Source organism: Callorhinus ursinus, unplaced genomic scaffold (genome assembly GCF_003265705.2).
Source record: "Callorhinus ursinus isolate GAN/ISIS: 27379988/994484 unplaced genomic scaffold, GSC_fseal_2.0 scaffold17, whole genome shotgun sequence".
NCBI classification, from domain to species: domain Eukaryota; kingdom Metazoa; phylum Chordata; class Mammalia; order Carnivora; family Otariidae; genus Callorhinus; species Callorhinus ursinus.
The window spans coordinates 18842714-18858213 of record NW_027397079.1 but is presented as its reverse complement, the minus strand read 5'-3'; the positions used below and the strand labels follow the sequence as shown (position 1 = coordinate 18858213).

General features: G+C 39.0%; 1 protein-coding gene across 2 annotated transcripts; it reads left to right on the top strand.

Moving 5' to 3' along the window:
• The first annotated feature begins 961 nt into the window (after positions 1–961).
• TRIML2 (tripartite motif family like 2) lies at positions 962–14776 on the top strand. 2 transcript variants are annotated; one of them, XM_073902644.1, is made up of 8 exons: positions 962–1003; positions 1185–1558; positions 1811–1906; positions 3743–3934; positions 5054–5194; positions 7407–7429; positions 7608–7708; positions 14116–14776. In XM_073902644.1, exons 2-8 carry the CDS (start codon positions 1370–1372, stop codon positions 14697–14699), a joined length of 1326 nt encoding a protein of 441 aa, XP_073758745.1. In that variant the 5' UTR covers positions 962–1003; positions 1185–1369; the 3' UTR covers positions 14700–14776. The 2 variants fall into 2 exon arrangements, with proteins under 2 accessions (XP_073758745.1, XP_025741766.2); XM_025885981.2 differs by lacking the exon at positions 962–1003 and having other exon boundaries at positions 1059–1558.
• Positions 14777–15500: the final 724 nt, after the last annotated feature.

Here is a 15500-nt window from a genome sequence, read left to right as displayed (position 1 = left end):
AAAAAAAAATCTTCAAAAAGAAAAAAATACAATACATGACAACAGTTGGTGCTACTTCCCTGATTAATTTTAAGACACAGTTTGCCTACTATCAGTGCAAATGTCAACACAGTAAAAAAGGTAAATTGAGTCTTGTAAACCACAGTTTGAAAACTGCTGCTTTAATACTTAACCTTTTTATTTTATTTTATTTATTTATTTGACAGAGAGAGACACAGCGAGAAAGGGAACACAAGGAGGGGGAGTGGGAGAGGGAGAAGCAGGCTTCCCATTGAGCAGGGAGCCCGATGCGGGGCTCGATCCCGAGACTGCATGACCTGAGCCGAAGGCAGTCACTTAACCAACTGAGCCACGCAGGCGCCCAGAGGATTTTTTTTTTTTTTTTTTTAAGAAATTAATACTTCGTGCTGTGGTGTGACCACCGTATGTGTGGTGTGTCCCATGGCTGGAGATGGGGTTAGAAAAGAACCAAGGCAAGACAATTCTTCACTGGGGAAAAGTTTCCCAAATTCTGTGGGTAACCCCTTTTAAGGCAATAAAATGTTTCTGGAGAAGAGGTAGAATTGTTGCGCGAAGGTCAAATTGTCTGGATGGGGATGCAGGAGATTATAGATGCCTTGTTCTGTTTCCTTAATTAAAAAAAAAAAATCCAGTTTCCCTTCAGTATTTTTGGAAAGTTGTTATTTTGGGGGTTGCCTTTATATTTTTTTAACCGATATCTTTATTAGCCAGCTCTCAGATAACACACGAGTCGGGCTTTGCACACAAAACTTGAGGTGCGTCACTCACGCGCACGCGGACTTAAGAGCCTCAAAATGGGTGCCTCCTTAAAGTTGGCACCCACGTGCCGCTCCCCCTTAAGGAGGCACTGGCTGCAGCCGGCACCTTATGGTTTGTGCAATCCAAGGGACAGGGAGTGCTTCCTTAAATGCCTAAAGCCAGGCTCCGCCTCACTCTAGTCCCGGATGTTCCTCCAATGCTTATTCATGCGCCATGCTTTTCAGTAAGTACCTGTCCTTCTTTCTTTCTTTTCTCTTTTGCTGCCTTTTTTCCCCCTTCATACCTTACAGGAAAATGGTGTGCTTGTAACTAATTCTCAGCCAATTGCTCTAAATTCTGAGAAAACTCGAGAGCCCCTCCAGTCTGAGAACCTTGGTGTAACTCGTTGTGGCTTCTCCCCCAAGCGCGTGGCTGAGGAAGACCTGCTGGTTCGAGGAGTCCCGAGTGCGCGGACCTGCTCTGATGCTTGGCTGTGGGTTGCACAGTGAGGTCGGCAAGTGTGACTGACCCGAATCACCCTGCCTCTCTTCGGCTCAGCGCGCAGGGGAGTATTGCACGGCAGGACCGTCCCCGAGGGACGCCTGCAGGGATGGCCAAAAGGCTCAGCTCCCAGTTAGAGCAAAAAATCCCAGAAGATGCCTGCTGTGACGAGCACCGGGAACCACTGCAGCTGTTCTGTGATGAAGACCAAAGCCTGCTCTGTGGCCAGTGCTTCCACCCGGAGGAGCACGAGAGTCACGTGGTGTGCGGAGTCCAGGAGGCCGCTGGCAATTACAGGGTGAGCCTTCTGCAGCTCCCAGAGCTGGCTGCCTCCTCCTCTTAACTTACCTGGGGGGACAGATCTCCTGGTCCGCCAGCACCATTCCCTCAGGCAGTGTTTATCAAAGAATACTAGATAAGTACCGTATTTAGACCAACTTCAAGGCTAGGCAAACGGGGGGCTATGGGCCATTCAATTGTCTGAGATTGAAAGCCTAACTGTTCTAAAGCAATGACTTTACCTAGAATTCTGTGATCTGTTTCTCTGCAGAAGTTATTCCAGGAGATATTGAGCACATTGAAGGAGAAACTTGAAGTAGCTAAAAGCATATTGGCTGATGAGCAAGAAAGAATGGTGACGATTCAGGTCAGTGCTGATCTCCAGTCTGAGCAGGGAATTACCTATAATGTTGGATAGCAAATGACATAAACAAAGTCAGAAGGTAAATAACAAAGCAGGAAAAATACTTGAAATCCATAGGTATGAAAAGTGTTAATTTCTTTACGAATGAAGAGGTCTTAAAAGTCAATAAGGAAAAGGCTAGAAATTCAATAGAAAAATGATCGAAGAAAAGAGATTTCACAGAAAAGAAAATGCAGCCATCCTTTGAACATTTAAAAAGATCCTGACCTTTGTTTATGGTAAGAGAAATACCAGTTAACTCTTAAATCTGTGAAATGTCATTTGCAAGCCTTACTGACAGATAAGAAAAGACTGATAACAGGATTTATACCAGTGCCCTGGGAGAATGAGCATCTCGTGTACCGTTGGTGGCCATATAAATCCTGACACCATTTAAAAGGCAGTTTGAGAATTACTGTTCGGAACGAGGGCTTGTCATCTCTTGTGCCCACATTTCACCTCTGATTTCACACCTTCTCTTCATATATAACTATCGTGTGCCAGGAATCCCAGATTCTGGGTCTTCTCCCTTTCAATTTTTAAAGAGAGTAAACAGCCACTTGAGGATGGTAGAGGAAGAGAATTGACTGGTTCTCCAAGAATTTTTCAACTGATCCCCGTTTTTTCAGCCTAAGGTACCATATATTCAACAGATACTGGGGTCCCACTGTTTGCTAAGGACTATACTAGGTGCTGGGGATTTAGCAGCAGGAGAGGGGGAAAAAAAATGTCTGCCCTTGTGCAACCGAAGGTGAACAAAACGAGTAAAATGAATGTTACACGGTAAATGCTATACATTCTTAAAAAAAGAAAAAAGAAAGCATAATGGGATGTACTTTGAAATAAAGTGATTTTGTTTAGAATGTGGCATTTCAAAAAAAAACTCAAGCTGGTGAGGAACTGAGTAATGCAGTCTTGGAAAGAATCTGGTATGTACTCCTTTGGGGTTGGGAAGGCAGTGGAAACTGGTAGGTGAGGTCAGAAGATAAAGGGGCCAAGTCATACAGGGCAGCTGACTTTAAATGAAACAGGGAAACCATCGGAAGGTTTTGAACAGGGGTAGCTTGATCAAATTTCCATGTTCACGGAAGCACTCTGGCTTCTGAGGTGAAGACTAGACAGTAGGAGGGTGAGAGCAGAGGTGGGGACACCTGCCAGACGACTGTTGAGGTCATGAGCCGTGGTCAGGTTCTTGATAAATCTCAATTCCATGGGGTCTCATGAGATGAAACACCATTAAGCTGCCTACTCCCAATGTACATCTCTAGCTCAGACTTCCAAGTGATAGACTTTCATGTCCATCTTCCTACTCAGCATCTCTCCTTGGATGTCTAAGTGACAACTCAAAGTCAGGATATCCAAAACTGAGCTGCTGATAACACTCCCCACCTCTGGGATCTATCCCTTTCTTACCTTTTTCTGTTCCAGTTGCTTTCTCTAAAAACCTTGGAGTTACCCTTTCGTTCCTGTTTCCTTACCCTCCCTATCCAAAGCATCAACAAAAGCCATTTGCCCCACCTTCCAGTTTTCTTCATCTCGTTCTCTTTGTCACGGTGATCTTAGATTTCTCAGTTTTCTAAGTCAAGATTTCTTCATCTGCATTACACGTTCTAAGATTATGGTGATGTTAGTTGATCTTGTCTCAAAACTTTCTTTGTCCTTTGTATTTACGCCTTTTATTTCTTCCCCTGTACTTTGTATTTCCTTGTCTTTATTTTGGAGTTAGAGCTGGAAAGTGACCCTAAGTATTTATCCGTGGCGTTTAACTTGAAGTCTATCACATTTATATCTATGATGAAGGGAGAAGAGCAGGATTTTAAAGAGATGATTGAGTCTGAATATAGGATTAGGTTCCAGTTGATGGTTGAAGAGGAGATGAACTTCCGGAGCCTGCAAGGGTGTGTATTCAACCTGAACGTGAGAGAAGACGCTCCGAGTCAACTGATGGAATTTGCCACAGAGCTGAAGGAGAAGTCCCAGGAAACACTGCAGGTGAGATGTGGAAAACTGCATGCTCACAGTGTTTGGAAAATGAGAGCTTAACGTTATGCCGATTCTAAAATGGGACATCCAGTGACAACCGCAAATGTATTAAAAGAATGTGTATATGCGCCCAGCAGTTCTATTTCTGATCATCTATCTTATAAATATACTTAACATGCCTACAAAAGATGTAAGGATAAGGGAATGCTGTAAAATTATTCCAGTACAAGTCCGTGGTTTAGAGGTAGTCTTTGAAGCCAGATTGATGAGGTTCCTATCTGGCCTCTGCCATTTACCAGTTTATCCCGTACATGTTGTTTAACCTGTGACTCAGTTTCCTTAGCTATTAAAATGGGAATAACGCCCCTAGTTTATAATACTGTTGTGAGGATTGTGATAATCTACATAAAGCTCTTTAAACAGTGTTATTATACGCATTATGCCCTCGGTAACTATTAGGCATTATTATTAATGCTGCAATGTTTATGATAGCAAGAGATTAAATACAACCTATACCCATCCATAAAGGATTCTCAAAATAAATTGTATTATGTACTTACAATGAAATGCTCTTCAGCGTTTAGAAAAAATAACAGCTTTATGCGTATGGTTAAGGAATGCTCTCCAAGAACGTATTATTTATTAAGAAAAAAACAAGCTGTGATATCAGCAATAGCGTATAATATGTATCATATGTGTTCTTTAAGAAAAAAACAACAGCATGTGCTTTTGTGTCTACATGGAACATCTTTGCAGGGATAAAAAAATGACAGTGGCTTGATTATTTCTTTTTGATTAAATTATTAGATTCAAATCTTAATTTAATGAAGGAAATAGGAAACTTTCTGAACAAAATGGCACAGCAAAATAACGTGATCTGCTTTAGGGTCAGGTTGTTATCTGAATAAGTGGACTACGTGCACACCTTCCACATCAACATAAATATATTGTGTCAGAATATCAAATTTCAATTGAGGTGTCTTCCTTACCACACAGGGGTATTGGGCCTTATCTGATTATATGTATTTCTGGAGTGGTAGGCAGGAAAGTGGGTTTAAGAAATGGTTGAATATAGTGAATAAAAGAAATGACCACTTGTTAAATAGTAATAAGGAGATGCTTCTGCAGAGACTGACGGATTTGGGGAAAGAGAACATGAATAAACTGAAGGAGAGTGAAGTCAGGCTTTCTGAACAGATCTGCAGCCTCCAAAGGATCATTGCAGAGCTAGAGAAGAAGTGTGGGGAATACACCTTAGCATTGCTCCAGGTAAGATTCCAGAAATGATCTTCATTACAGTATTTGAGAAAGGAGAAGTGGACAGTACTCATTAGGGGTCAGTTGGAGAATATTTGATGATTTTCAAACATACATGAGGGCTGTATAGGCTATTTTCCAGTTACCAAAAGCATTATGAATTGTCTAAAATCTTGATATAGTGGAGAGCTACTTCATGATACGAATTCTTACCTTGAGGCTATCAATAATTAGTTTGAATTGAGAGGTCCCTTGATAGAGTAAATAATGGATTAGTCAAATTATGATACTTCAATACAGTAGAATATTCTGCAACCAGAAAAATAGAATGAAACAACTCTATAGTGGTAGAAGTTAATTTTCAGGATATTTAGTTAAAGTGAAAACATGCAGAACTGCTTTTTGCTTGGTTTTAGTGAATATGTATCTATGTATAGACATATGCTCATTAACATTCACAGACTGCCTTTGGCAAAATAAACACGAACATTGAGCGGTAACCTTGGAAAAACAAGGGTGAGATTTTTTTCTATAGTATTGCATATTTTAAATCTTGTAACATGCATTACCTTTCAACAAGTGAATTATCTTTTTAAGACTCTGTCCATATCCTTCAGCCACCAGGCTTATATTTGCAAGTGAGTGCTCTTATTTGAGAAGCCCTTACATGTAAACCATTAGGTTCTATTCTAGGGCCAAACCTAGTTCCAGACAGGTAAGGTAGGTGTGACTCAGTTATGCTCAGCTTCCGACCTAGCTCCAGCCACCATCCCCAGTTTATTAGCAGTCTCCTTCACCTGCTCAACTCTTGTTACCCAGTATAAGAAAAAAAGTAAATGGGCAGAGTTTGAATGATGACCATTCTGGATAAGATGGCTGAGGTGAGGTATGGGAAATACGGCCCTTGGGAAATGCAAATCAAAACCACAGTGAGATACACCCTCTCAGCTGTTAGAATGGCCATCAATAAGAGAGGATGGGTGCTGGGGCACCTGGGTAGCTCAGTTGGTTAAGCGACTGCCTTCGGCTCAGGTCATGATCCTGGAGTCCCGGGATCGAGTCCCACATCGGGCTCCCTGCTTGGCGGGGAGTCTGTTTCTCCCTCTGACCCTCTTCCCTCTCGTGCTCTCTATCTCTCATTCTATCTCAAATAAGTAAATAAAATCTTTAAAAAAAAATAAAAAAAAAAGAGGATGGGTGCTGGTGAAGATATGGCGAAAAGGGAGCACTTCAGCATTTTTGGTGGGAATGTAGATTGGTCCAACCCCTATGGAAAACAATATGGAGGTGTCTCAAAAAATTAAGAATAGATTTACCATATGATCCAGCAATTCCACTTCTGGGTGTATGCTCAAAGGAAACGAAAACAGGATTTCAAAGGGATACACGCACTCCCATGTTTGGAAACAACCCAAATGCCCATTAACAGATGAATGAACAAAAAAATGTAGTACATCTATCTACTTAATGGAATATTATTCAGTCATGAGAAAGGAAAATATCCTCCCATCTTTGACAACATGGATAGACCTTGAGCACATGATGCTTTAAGCAAGATAAGTCAGAAAGACAACTATTGCATGATGTCACTTATATGTGGAATCTAAAAAAGTTAAACCTGTTTAAAGAAAAGTAAAATGGTGCTTATTGGGGGAATGGGGTAGGAGTGGGGGGCATTGATAGGAGTGATGGTGTTTCAGGGTACAAACTTATAATTAATAGTAATAAACCATAGAGATCTAATGCATGGTATAATGAATATATAAAACAATATAGTATTATAATTGTATGATGTGATAAATACTGCTACATCGGCAATCATTACAGTATACAAGTGTATCAACACACTATACACCTTAAACTTACTGTTACATGTCAAATTTATTCCATAAAAGAAGAAAGAAAGACATCCAGGTTAAATATAAATCTTGCCAAGACATCATCTGATTCAGCAGGTTCCAAATTCCATATAAAAGGACTATACAGTCCCCAACTGTAATAAAACTAAGAAGGAATATAACAGTGATTTCAAGCATTTTTCTGACTTACTATTCAATGTTAAAATCTAGTATCTGAGATTTAGCACCACAAAGCTGGGGATATTACATACAAACCAAGTTTCATCATTAGAAGATAATTTTCAGAGGCACAGCTCAAAAGAGGCGTGGCTCAAATACCAGAGGTGTGGCTCGAATACTAACCTTCTCTCTTTTTCACCCTGTAGAATGCAAGATATTCTGTGGAAAGGTAAGTTTTCATTTTGGAATGGAAACACGGGTGGGATTCAGGGTCTGAAACGGGAGCACACAGGAGTAGAGATATTGGGGTAAGTAAGGATCAGGAGGTCACGTATTGACATCCATCCTCTGGATTGGTGGGGGCCTTGGGTCTGCACAGATAACTGAGATTGTCCTTTCTTTAATAGGAGCGAGTCACTACTGCTTCAGTGTCTGGAGCCCGCCCAAATCACAGACCTGAGTCTGTGCCAAGTAACAGGAATGAGCAGAATACTCAACATTCTCCAAAGTAAGTTGACACATCCACGATTACAGGGCACTTGATTTTGTATCTGAGAGTCAAGTGAACATTCTAGATAAAAGATTCCGGAGAGCTAAGGATTTAAAAAGATTGGAGAGTTTAATATGCTATACACATTGGAGAACCTATCAAGAAAATAATTGTATGATCTTATGTTGAAAGGCTCTCTTTTGCATATCCTTTCCTGCTTTCCCAAGCCTGAAACATGATCGTAAGCAGAGTTTGACAGAAAAAAAAAAAATTAAACTTCTAGGGAAAAAATGTTGGGGCACCTGGGTAGCTTAGTCGGGTAAGCGTCCAGCTTTTGATTTTGGCTCAAGTCTTGATCTCAGGATCCTGGGATCGAACCTGCATTGGGCCCCACAATCAGCAGGGAGTCTGCGTGAGGATTCTCACCTTCTCCCTCTTCCCCCTCCTTATGCCCCCCTGTCTCAAATAAATAAATAAATCTTTAAAAAAAATAAATAAAAAATGTCAACATATATAATGAAAGATTTATATCTTCTACCCCATAGTTCTACCTTTTCTGGAATGTCCTATCAGTGGATCCGTACAGTATGTGGCCTTTTGTGTCTGGCTTTTTTCACTTAGCATAAAGCATTTGAGGCACATCCAAGTTTGTTGTGTGTATCAGTAGTTTATTCCTTTTTGTTTTTGTGGGGTACTCCACTGTATGAATATACCACAGTTTATTCTCTTGTAATTCCAAGGCCAACTGAGTTGTTTCCAAATCTGTGCTATAAATACTTGCTTACAGAGTTTAATGTGAACATGACTTCATTTGTCTTGGTTGCATATCTAGGAAAAGGGGTTGTAAAATTTGTTTTCCAAACTCTGTCATTTTGCATTCTCACTGGTAATGTATGAGATTCAGTTACTCCACATCCTCACGAACATTTCGTATTGTCACCTTTTTTTTTTTTTAAGACCTAGGGGCGCCTGGGTGGCTCATTTGGTTAAGTGTCTGCCTTTGGCTCAGATCATAATCTTGGAGTCCTGGGATTGAGCCCCATGTTGGGCTCCCTGATCAGCAGGGAGTCTGCTTCTCCCTCTCCCTCTACCTCTCCCCCTGCTCGCGTTCTCTCTCTCTCTCAAAAAAAAAAAAAATCGTTAAAAAAATTATATTAAAAGAGTAACTTATCAAAAATAAGTAAAGCAGACTTAATACTTACGTAGTTATATATCACTTTAAACTTTAATTTGCATTTCTGAAATAACTAGTGATATTGAGCATATTTTCATGTGTTTATTTGCACTTTATCTCTTTGAAGTATATCTATAAACGTTTTCAGTATTTTTAAAATTGTGTTGTATATTATTTAGTGTTGGGATTTCTTTATATATTCTGATTACAGTCCTTTATCAGACATGTTTTGCAAATATTTCTTTCAACGCTGTGATTTATATTTTTTTATTAATTTTTTAAATTTTAATCCTCATATTGTCACCATACAGTATTATATTAGTTTCAGGTGTACAGTGTAGTGATTCAGCAATTCTATGCATTACTCAGTGCTTATCATGATAAGTGTACTCAGTCCCCTTCACCTATTTCACCCATTCCCCCCCGACACCTGCCTCCCCTCTGGTAGCCATCAGTTTGTTCTCTACAGTTAAGAGTCTGTTTGGTTTGTCTCTTTTTTTCTTTGTTTTGTTTCTTAAACATATGAGTGAAATCATATGGTATTTGTCTTTCTCTGACTGACTTATTTCATTTAGCACTATGCTTTCTCTTTCCAACTATGTTGTTGCAGATGGCAAGATTTCATCCTTTTGTATGGCTGAGAAATATTCCAGTGTGTGTGTGCACACGCACATGTGTGCACCACTTTTTCCATCCATCAGTTGATGGACACTTGGGCTGCTTCCTTATCTTGGCTGCTGTAAACATTGGGGTGCATGTATCCCTTGGAATTAGTGTTTTTGTATTTTGGGGGTAAATGCCCAGTAATGTGATTATTAGATTGTAGGGTAGTTCTGTTTTTAACTTTTTGAGGAACCTCCATACTGTTTTCCAGAGTGGCTGCACCAATTTGTATTCCCACCAACAGTGCAAGAAGGTTCCTTTTTCTCCACATCCTCACCAACACCTGTTGTTTCTTGTGTTGTTGATTTTAGCCATTCTGACAGCTGTGAGGTGATACCGCATTGTAGTTAGATTTGCATTTCCCTGATGATGAGTGACGTTGAGCATCTTTTCATGTGTCTGTTGACCATCTGTATGTCTAATTTTGAGAATGTCTGTCCATGTCTTTTTGCCCATTTTATAATTGGATTTTTTTTGTTGTTTTTTGGGGTGTTGAGTTGTATCAATTCTTTATATATTTTGGATGCTAACCCTTTATCGTATATGTCATTAGTAAATATCTTCTCCCATTCTGTAGGTTGTCTTTTAGTTTTGTTGATTATTTCCTTCGCTGTGCAGAAGCTTTTTATTCTGATACAGTCCCAATAGTTTATTTTTGCTTATATTGCCCTTGCCTCAGGAGACCTATCTAGAAAATATTGCTGACCTATGTCAGAGCAATTGCCACCTGTGTTCTCTTCTAGTATTTTTATGGTTTGAGTTCTCACATTTAGGAGTTTGATCCATTTTGAGTTTATTTTTTTATATATTGAAAGAAAATGGTCCAGTTCCATTCTTCTGCATGTAGCTGTCCAATTTTCTTTTTCCCATTGCATATTCTTTCCTGCTTTGTTGAAGATTAATTGACCATATAGTTGTGGGTTTATTTCTGGGTTTTCTATTCTGTTCCATTGATCTATGTGTCTGTTTTTGTGCCAGTACCATACTCTCTTGATTACTACAGCTTTTTAATATAACTTGAAGTCTGGAATTGTGATCCCTCCAGTTTTGTTTCTCAAGATTGCTTTAGCCATTCAGGGTCTTTTGTGGTTCCATACAAATTTTAGGATTGTTTGTTCTAGTTCTTTGAAAAATGCTATTGGTATTTTGAAAGAGATTGCTTTGAGTAGTATAGATACTTTAACAATATTTCTTCATCCAATCCATGAGCATTGCATATCTTTCCATTTCTTTGTGTCATCTTCAGTCTCTTTCATCTGTGATTTATATTTTCATTTACCTCATCGCATCTTTTGAAGAGCAGAATTTTTAAATTCTGAAATTCAGTTTATCAATTTTTTCTTTTATGGTTAGTGCTTTTTGTGTCCCATCCTTACAAATCTTTTACTACTCAAAGATTTTTTTCTTCTAGAAGTTTTAGTTTTTACATTTAGGTCTGTTATTTTTTGGGGGTTATATTTGTATATGACTCAAGATCCGGTACAACTCCCACCCCCATCCTTTTTGTACATGTATATATCCAGGTGTTCCAGCATCATTTAGTGAAAACACTTCTTCATTAAATTTACTTAGCACCTTTGTTGAAAATCTCCGTTGGCATGTACAAGCTGGTCTATGTTGACTGTAATAGGTCCATTGATCATTGTGTTTATCCTTTTGCTAATACCACACTGGCTTGAATTTTACTCCATAGGAAGTCTTAAAATTGACATGTGAGTTCTCCAGATCTGTTCTTTTAAAAATAATTTTGGCTACTCTAGATCCTTTGCTTTTTCACAAAAAATTTAAAATCAGCTTATTGGTTTCTACAAAAAAAAAATGGAGACTTTGGTGTTATAGTGAATGTATAGATTAATTTGGGATAAGATGATATATTTCTATTTCGGTCTTTGATTTCACTCATCAGTGTTTTGAAGTTTTCAGCAAACATATTGTACATATTAGATGGATCCTTAAGTATTTTATTTTTTTTTAGTGTTAATAGCATTTCTAATTGAAATTTCATTCATTTCTAGCTTATGCTAGTATATAAAAATAAATTTGTATATATTGACATTGTAATTTATGACTATGCTAAACTTACTTATTAGAGCTAGTGGCTTTTTTAATAGATTCTTTGTGATTTTGTACAAAGATAGGCAGGTAATCTATTAATACAGGACGTTTTATTTCTTTCCAGTATGTAAGCCTTTTCTATCTTTTTCTCACCTTGTGGTACTGGCTCTAGGACCTCCACTATAAGGTTGAATAGGAGCAGTGAGAAACATTTGCCTCCTTCTTGATCTTAGGGTACAAGAAAGCATTAAGTCTTTCACCTTTAACTTTGATGTTAGCTGTAGGTTTTTTTAATAGTTGCCTTTCATAAAGTTTTTTTTTTTTTAAAGATTTTATTTTTATTTATTCGAGAGAGAGAGAGAATGAAAGATAGAGAGCACGAGAGGGAAGAGGGTCAGAGGGAGAAGCAGACACCCTGCTGAGCAGGGAGCCCGATGTGGGACTCGATCCCAGGACTCCAGGATCAATGACCTGAGCCGAAGGCAGTCGCTTAACCAACTGAGCCACCCAGGCGCCTGCCTTTCATAACGTTAAGAAAGTTCTTCCTCTATTCCTGATTTGTTAAAACTTTTTATCATGAACAGATGTTGAATATTAGATGCTTTTTCTATATCTACCAAAATGTTTGTATTTTTTCTTCATGTATTAATATGGTGAAATATATTTTTTCATATGTTGGCCCAGCCTTGCCTTCCCAGAGTAAACTCTTGGTAATGATGTTTTATCCATTTTATTTATTGCTGGATTCAATATGCTAATACTTTAAAGAATTTTTGCGTTTATGTTAATGAGGCATGATGATCTGTAGCTTTCTTGTAATCATCTATAGATACTTCATTTTTATTTTCATTTCTAGATAATCTGTTCTGCTCTTTGTCAAATCCACTTGGTCTTACTTTTTAGCTTCCTATATCCTGTAGGTATTTTTAAGCTTTTCTTTTTTCTTCAAACATGTAAGCAAAAACTATTCTAGTTCTGTGCCTAGTAATTCCAATATCTAAAGTTCTTCAGATTTATTTCTGCTAGTCTCACTTAATAATGCTTTCTTACTTTGTGAGTGTGTGTTTGATTTTTTTAACAGGAAGCTTCGCTTTTTTCCTTGGATAGTAATTTTAGAAATTGAGTCCAAGAATGAATCCATGCATTATTCCAGAGAGAATTTGCATTTGTTTCTGCCCATCTTCTGGAAATACTAAAAGCCTGGGACAACTTAAATTTAAATTTCAAGGTTTATGGCTTTTAAGACCACCCTAATAATGATATGAATTGGACTTCAAGTCCAGAAATGTAAGTTCATTTGGCAGCAAAACTTTCTTCTGGATTAAAGTAAAAAATAAGGAACTATTCCAGGTTTTATGGTTTATGGTTGAGCAAGTGAAGAAATAAGTATGCTATTAACTGAAGTAGAACTGGAAAGGGGTAGTTTTGAAGTTCCATTTTGGACATAGTATGTGTGAAATACCTCTGTTATTTCTAACTGGTATTTGGCAGCTTCTTTATGAAGTGAGCCATGGGGGCGCCTGGGTGGTTAAGCGACTGCCTTCAGCTCAGGTCATGATCCCAGGGTCCTGGGATCAAGCCCCGCATCAGGCTCCCTGCTTGACAGGGAGCCTGCTTCTCCCTCTGCCTCTGCTGCTCCCACTGCTTGTGCCCTCCTGCTCTCTCTCTGCCAAATAAATAAATAAAATCTTTAAAAAAAAATTACAATGGGTTAAAAAAGTTATGAAGTAAGCCATGAACATATAGAAGATATTTAAAACTAAGGCTAGGTGAAGTCACCTAGGGAGAAAGGAGTACAAACTATAAAAAAGGAAGACCCAGTCTTAAGCCCTGAGAAATCACAATATTTAAGAGTTGAGGAGAAAGAGATAAGAGAAGGAATAGTTTGAGATACGAAGGCAAGTGTCACTTTCATTCCAGTATAAGAAATCACAGTGAGCTCTCCTGTTCGCAGCTTGATTTTTTTTCTGGAGGATTCCCACAGGTTTTCCAGCCTCTGCTAATATGTTCTTTTGATTTACTCAATATCAAGAGCCTGCTGGCAACAGTTTCTAGGCATCTGTGTCACACTGTGGTGATATTTAAGGGGAGAGCAGTTTAGTCACAGGGAAAACCCTGCTCTGTTAGATTCTAATGAGTCTTTAGGGGAATGAAGCCTGGAGTTCAAGGCTTGGAGGTCTTGAGGAGAGTAGTTGGCTCCCAACTGATACGTGACTAGGATTGAATTACCATTTTTACAGCCTGCCAAAATTCCTTTCTGCTCTGACAGAACCTCTGTGAAGTCCATTACTCTTCTTCCTCCTCAGATTACATCTCCTTCCATTATCTCACTCCCTTCTAATTCTGTGATGTCCAGTTCTTGAAACAAAGCTCAGAGGTCACCTTTCCTGAACTTTGAGATTGCCTCTTCCGTATCTGTGCCTGCAGCTTGTACCCACTCACTGGCAAGTCTCTTCGTCGTAGACATCCTCAGTCTCTGGTGGTGGCGTGGCTGACTCTAACCGAATCGAACTGAATCTCTCTCTCCCTGCAGGAGCTGTGACTTTGGATCCTAAAACAGCTCATCCCTGTCTGGTCTTATCTGAGGATCTGAGAAGTGTGAGTCTCAGAAATGTCCAGCAGGACGTTCCTGGCAGCCCGGGGAGATTCGTTTTCGGTGCCACCGTGTTGGGTGTGGAGGGTTTCACCTCAGGGAGGCACTACTGGGAGGTAGATGTGGAAAAGGCAACCAAGTGGCAGTTGGGGATTTCCGAAGATGCTGCCAGCAGCACTGGTGACCTGCCTGCTGCTTCCGGAGATAAATTCTTACTCACAGGTTCCATGATGGGAACTGATTATACATTCTGGGTCTTTCCCCCTCTGAAAAGGGTCTTCTTGAGAGGAGAGCAAATGCACAAAGTTGGAGTCTTCCTAGACCGCGAGTATGGGCAGATAGCCTTTTATGATTTGACAAACAGATCCCTCATTTATAATTTCTCTTCTCTCACCTTCCGGGGAGCGGTCAAGCCCATATTTTCTCTTTGTATCCCAAGTGGAGGTACAAGTTCAGACTCGCTCAGCATTTGCTTTCCTCATGTTTCTTCTTGTGATGTTAATGTTAGCCCACAGTCTTCGTAGGCATGAAATCTAAGACCACAAGGGGCCAGAAAGTAAAGAGCTTGACTTTGTAAAAGAATCTGTATAAAGTAATCCAATAAAAGTTTCTAACACTTGATTGAGTTGGAATCCAGTTCATTACCCCAGAGTTTTTGCATTCATGTGGCTTTCAACACCTATTTTGTGAAAGAACTTACATTGAAACTGAGTCATGAATGATAATGACGGAAGGACCCTACACTAATTAGAATAATAAATGCATATGCAGCATAAAATTGGGAACTTAGAGAAGTAATATAGTCTGGAATCTCTAGGACTAAGTTAAGGACTCTAGCAATTTCTGAAAACACAATTAGATATAATCAAGACTTTAGATCTGAGAATATCATCACAGTGACATATGAAATGAAGACATCCTGTGACTGATCCTATTACTGACAGTGTCAAGACTTCCTAACATCATTCCAAACAGAACTTAATTTCCCTGGGTATTTTATCTGGGTGGGGAGGTGGTGTTGCAGAAAATGTGAATATTTTAAAATTATTTTTTTCAAGTATTCTACTACTTTCTTACAAGGAAAAGTAGATTTCTTAAAAGAATCCTGATAATTCAGTGCTTTGAAACATATAAGGAATACTGTAATGGTGTCTTGTATTTTCTCTGGTCTTTCTCTGTTTGTTGACCCACTGAAAAGTTTTTTCTTGTAGCCTTGCTCAGAGGTGGTTCTACAACGCTGAGATGATGACAGAATATTTATAAAGGGACTTTTATGTCTATCATACTGTATTTCCCTTAATATTTTTAACAACTAGGAGTATGTA

Bases quoted from the DNA above. Each gene is read 5' to 3' on its own strand.
- TRIML2 (XM_073902644.1), top strand. From the start codon at position 1,370: ATGGCCAAAAGGCTCAGCTCCCAGTTAGAGCAAAAAATCCCAGAAGAT. The intron at 1,907-3,742 runs GTCAGTGCTGAT...TCTATGATGAAG, and splicing joins AAAGAATGGTGACGATTCAG to GGAGAAGAGCAGGATTTTAA. The intron at 3,935-5,053 runs GTGAGATGTGGA...ATGCTTCTGCAG, and splicing joins AGTCCCAGGAAACACTGCAG to AGACTGACGGATTTGGGGAA.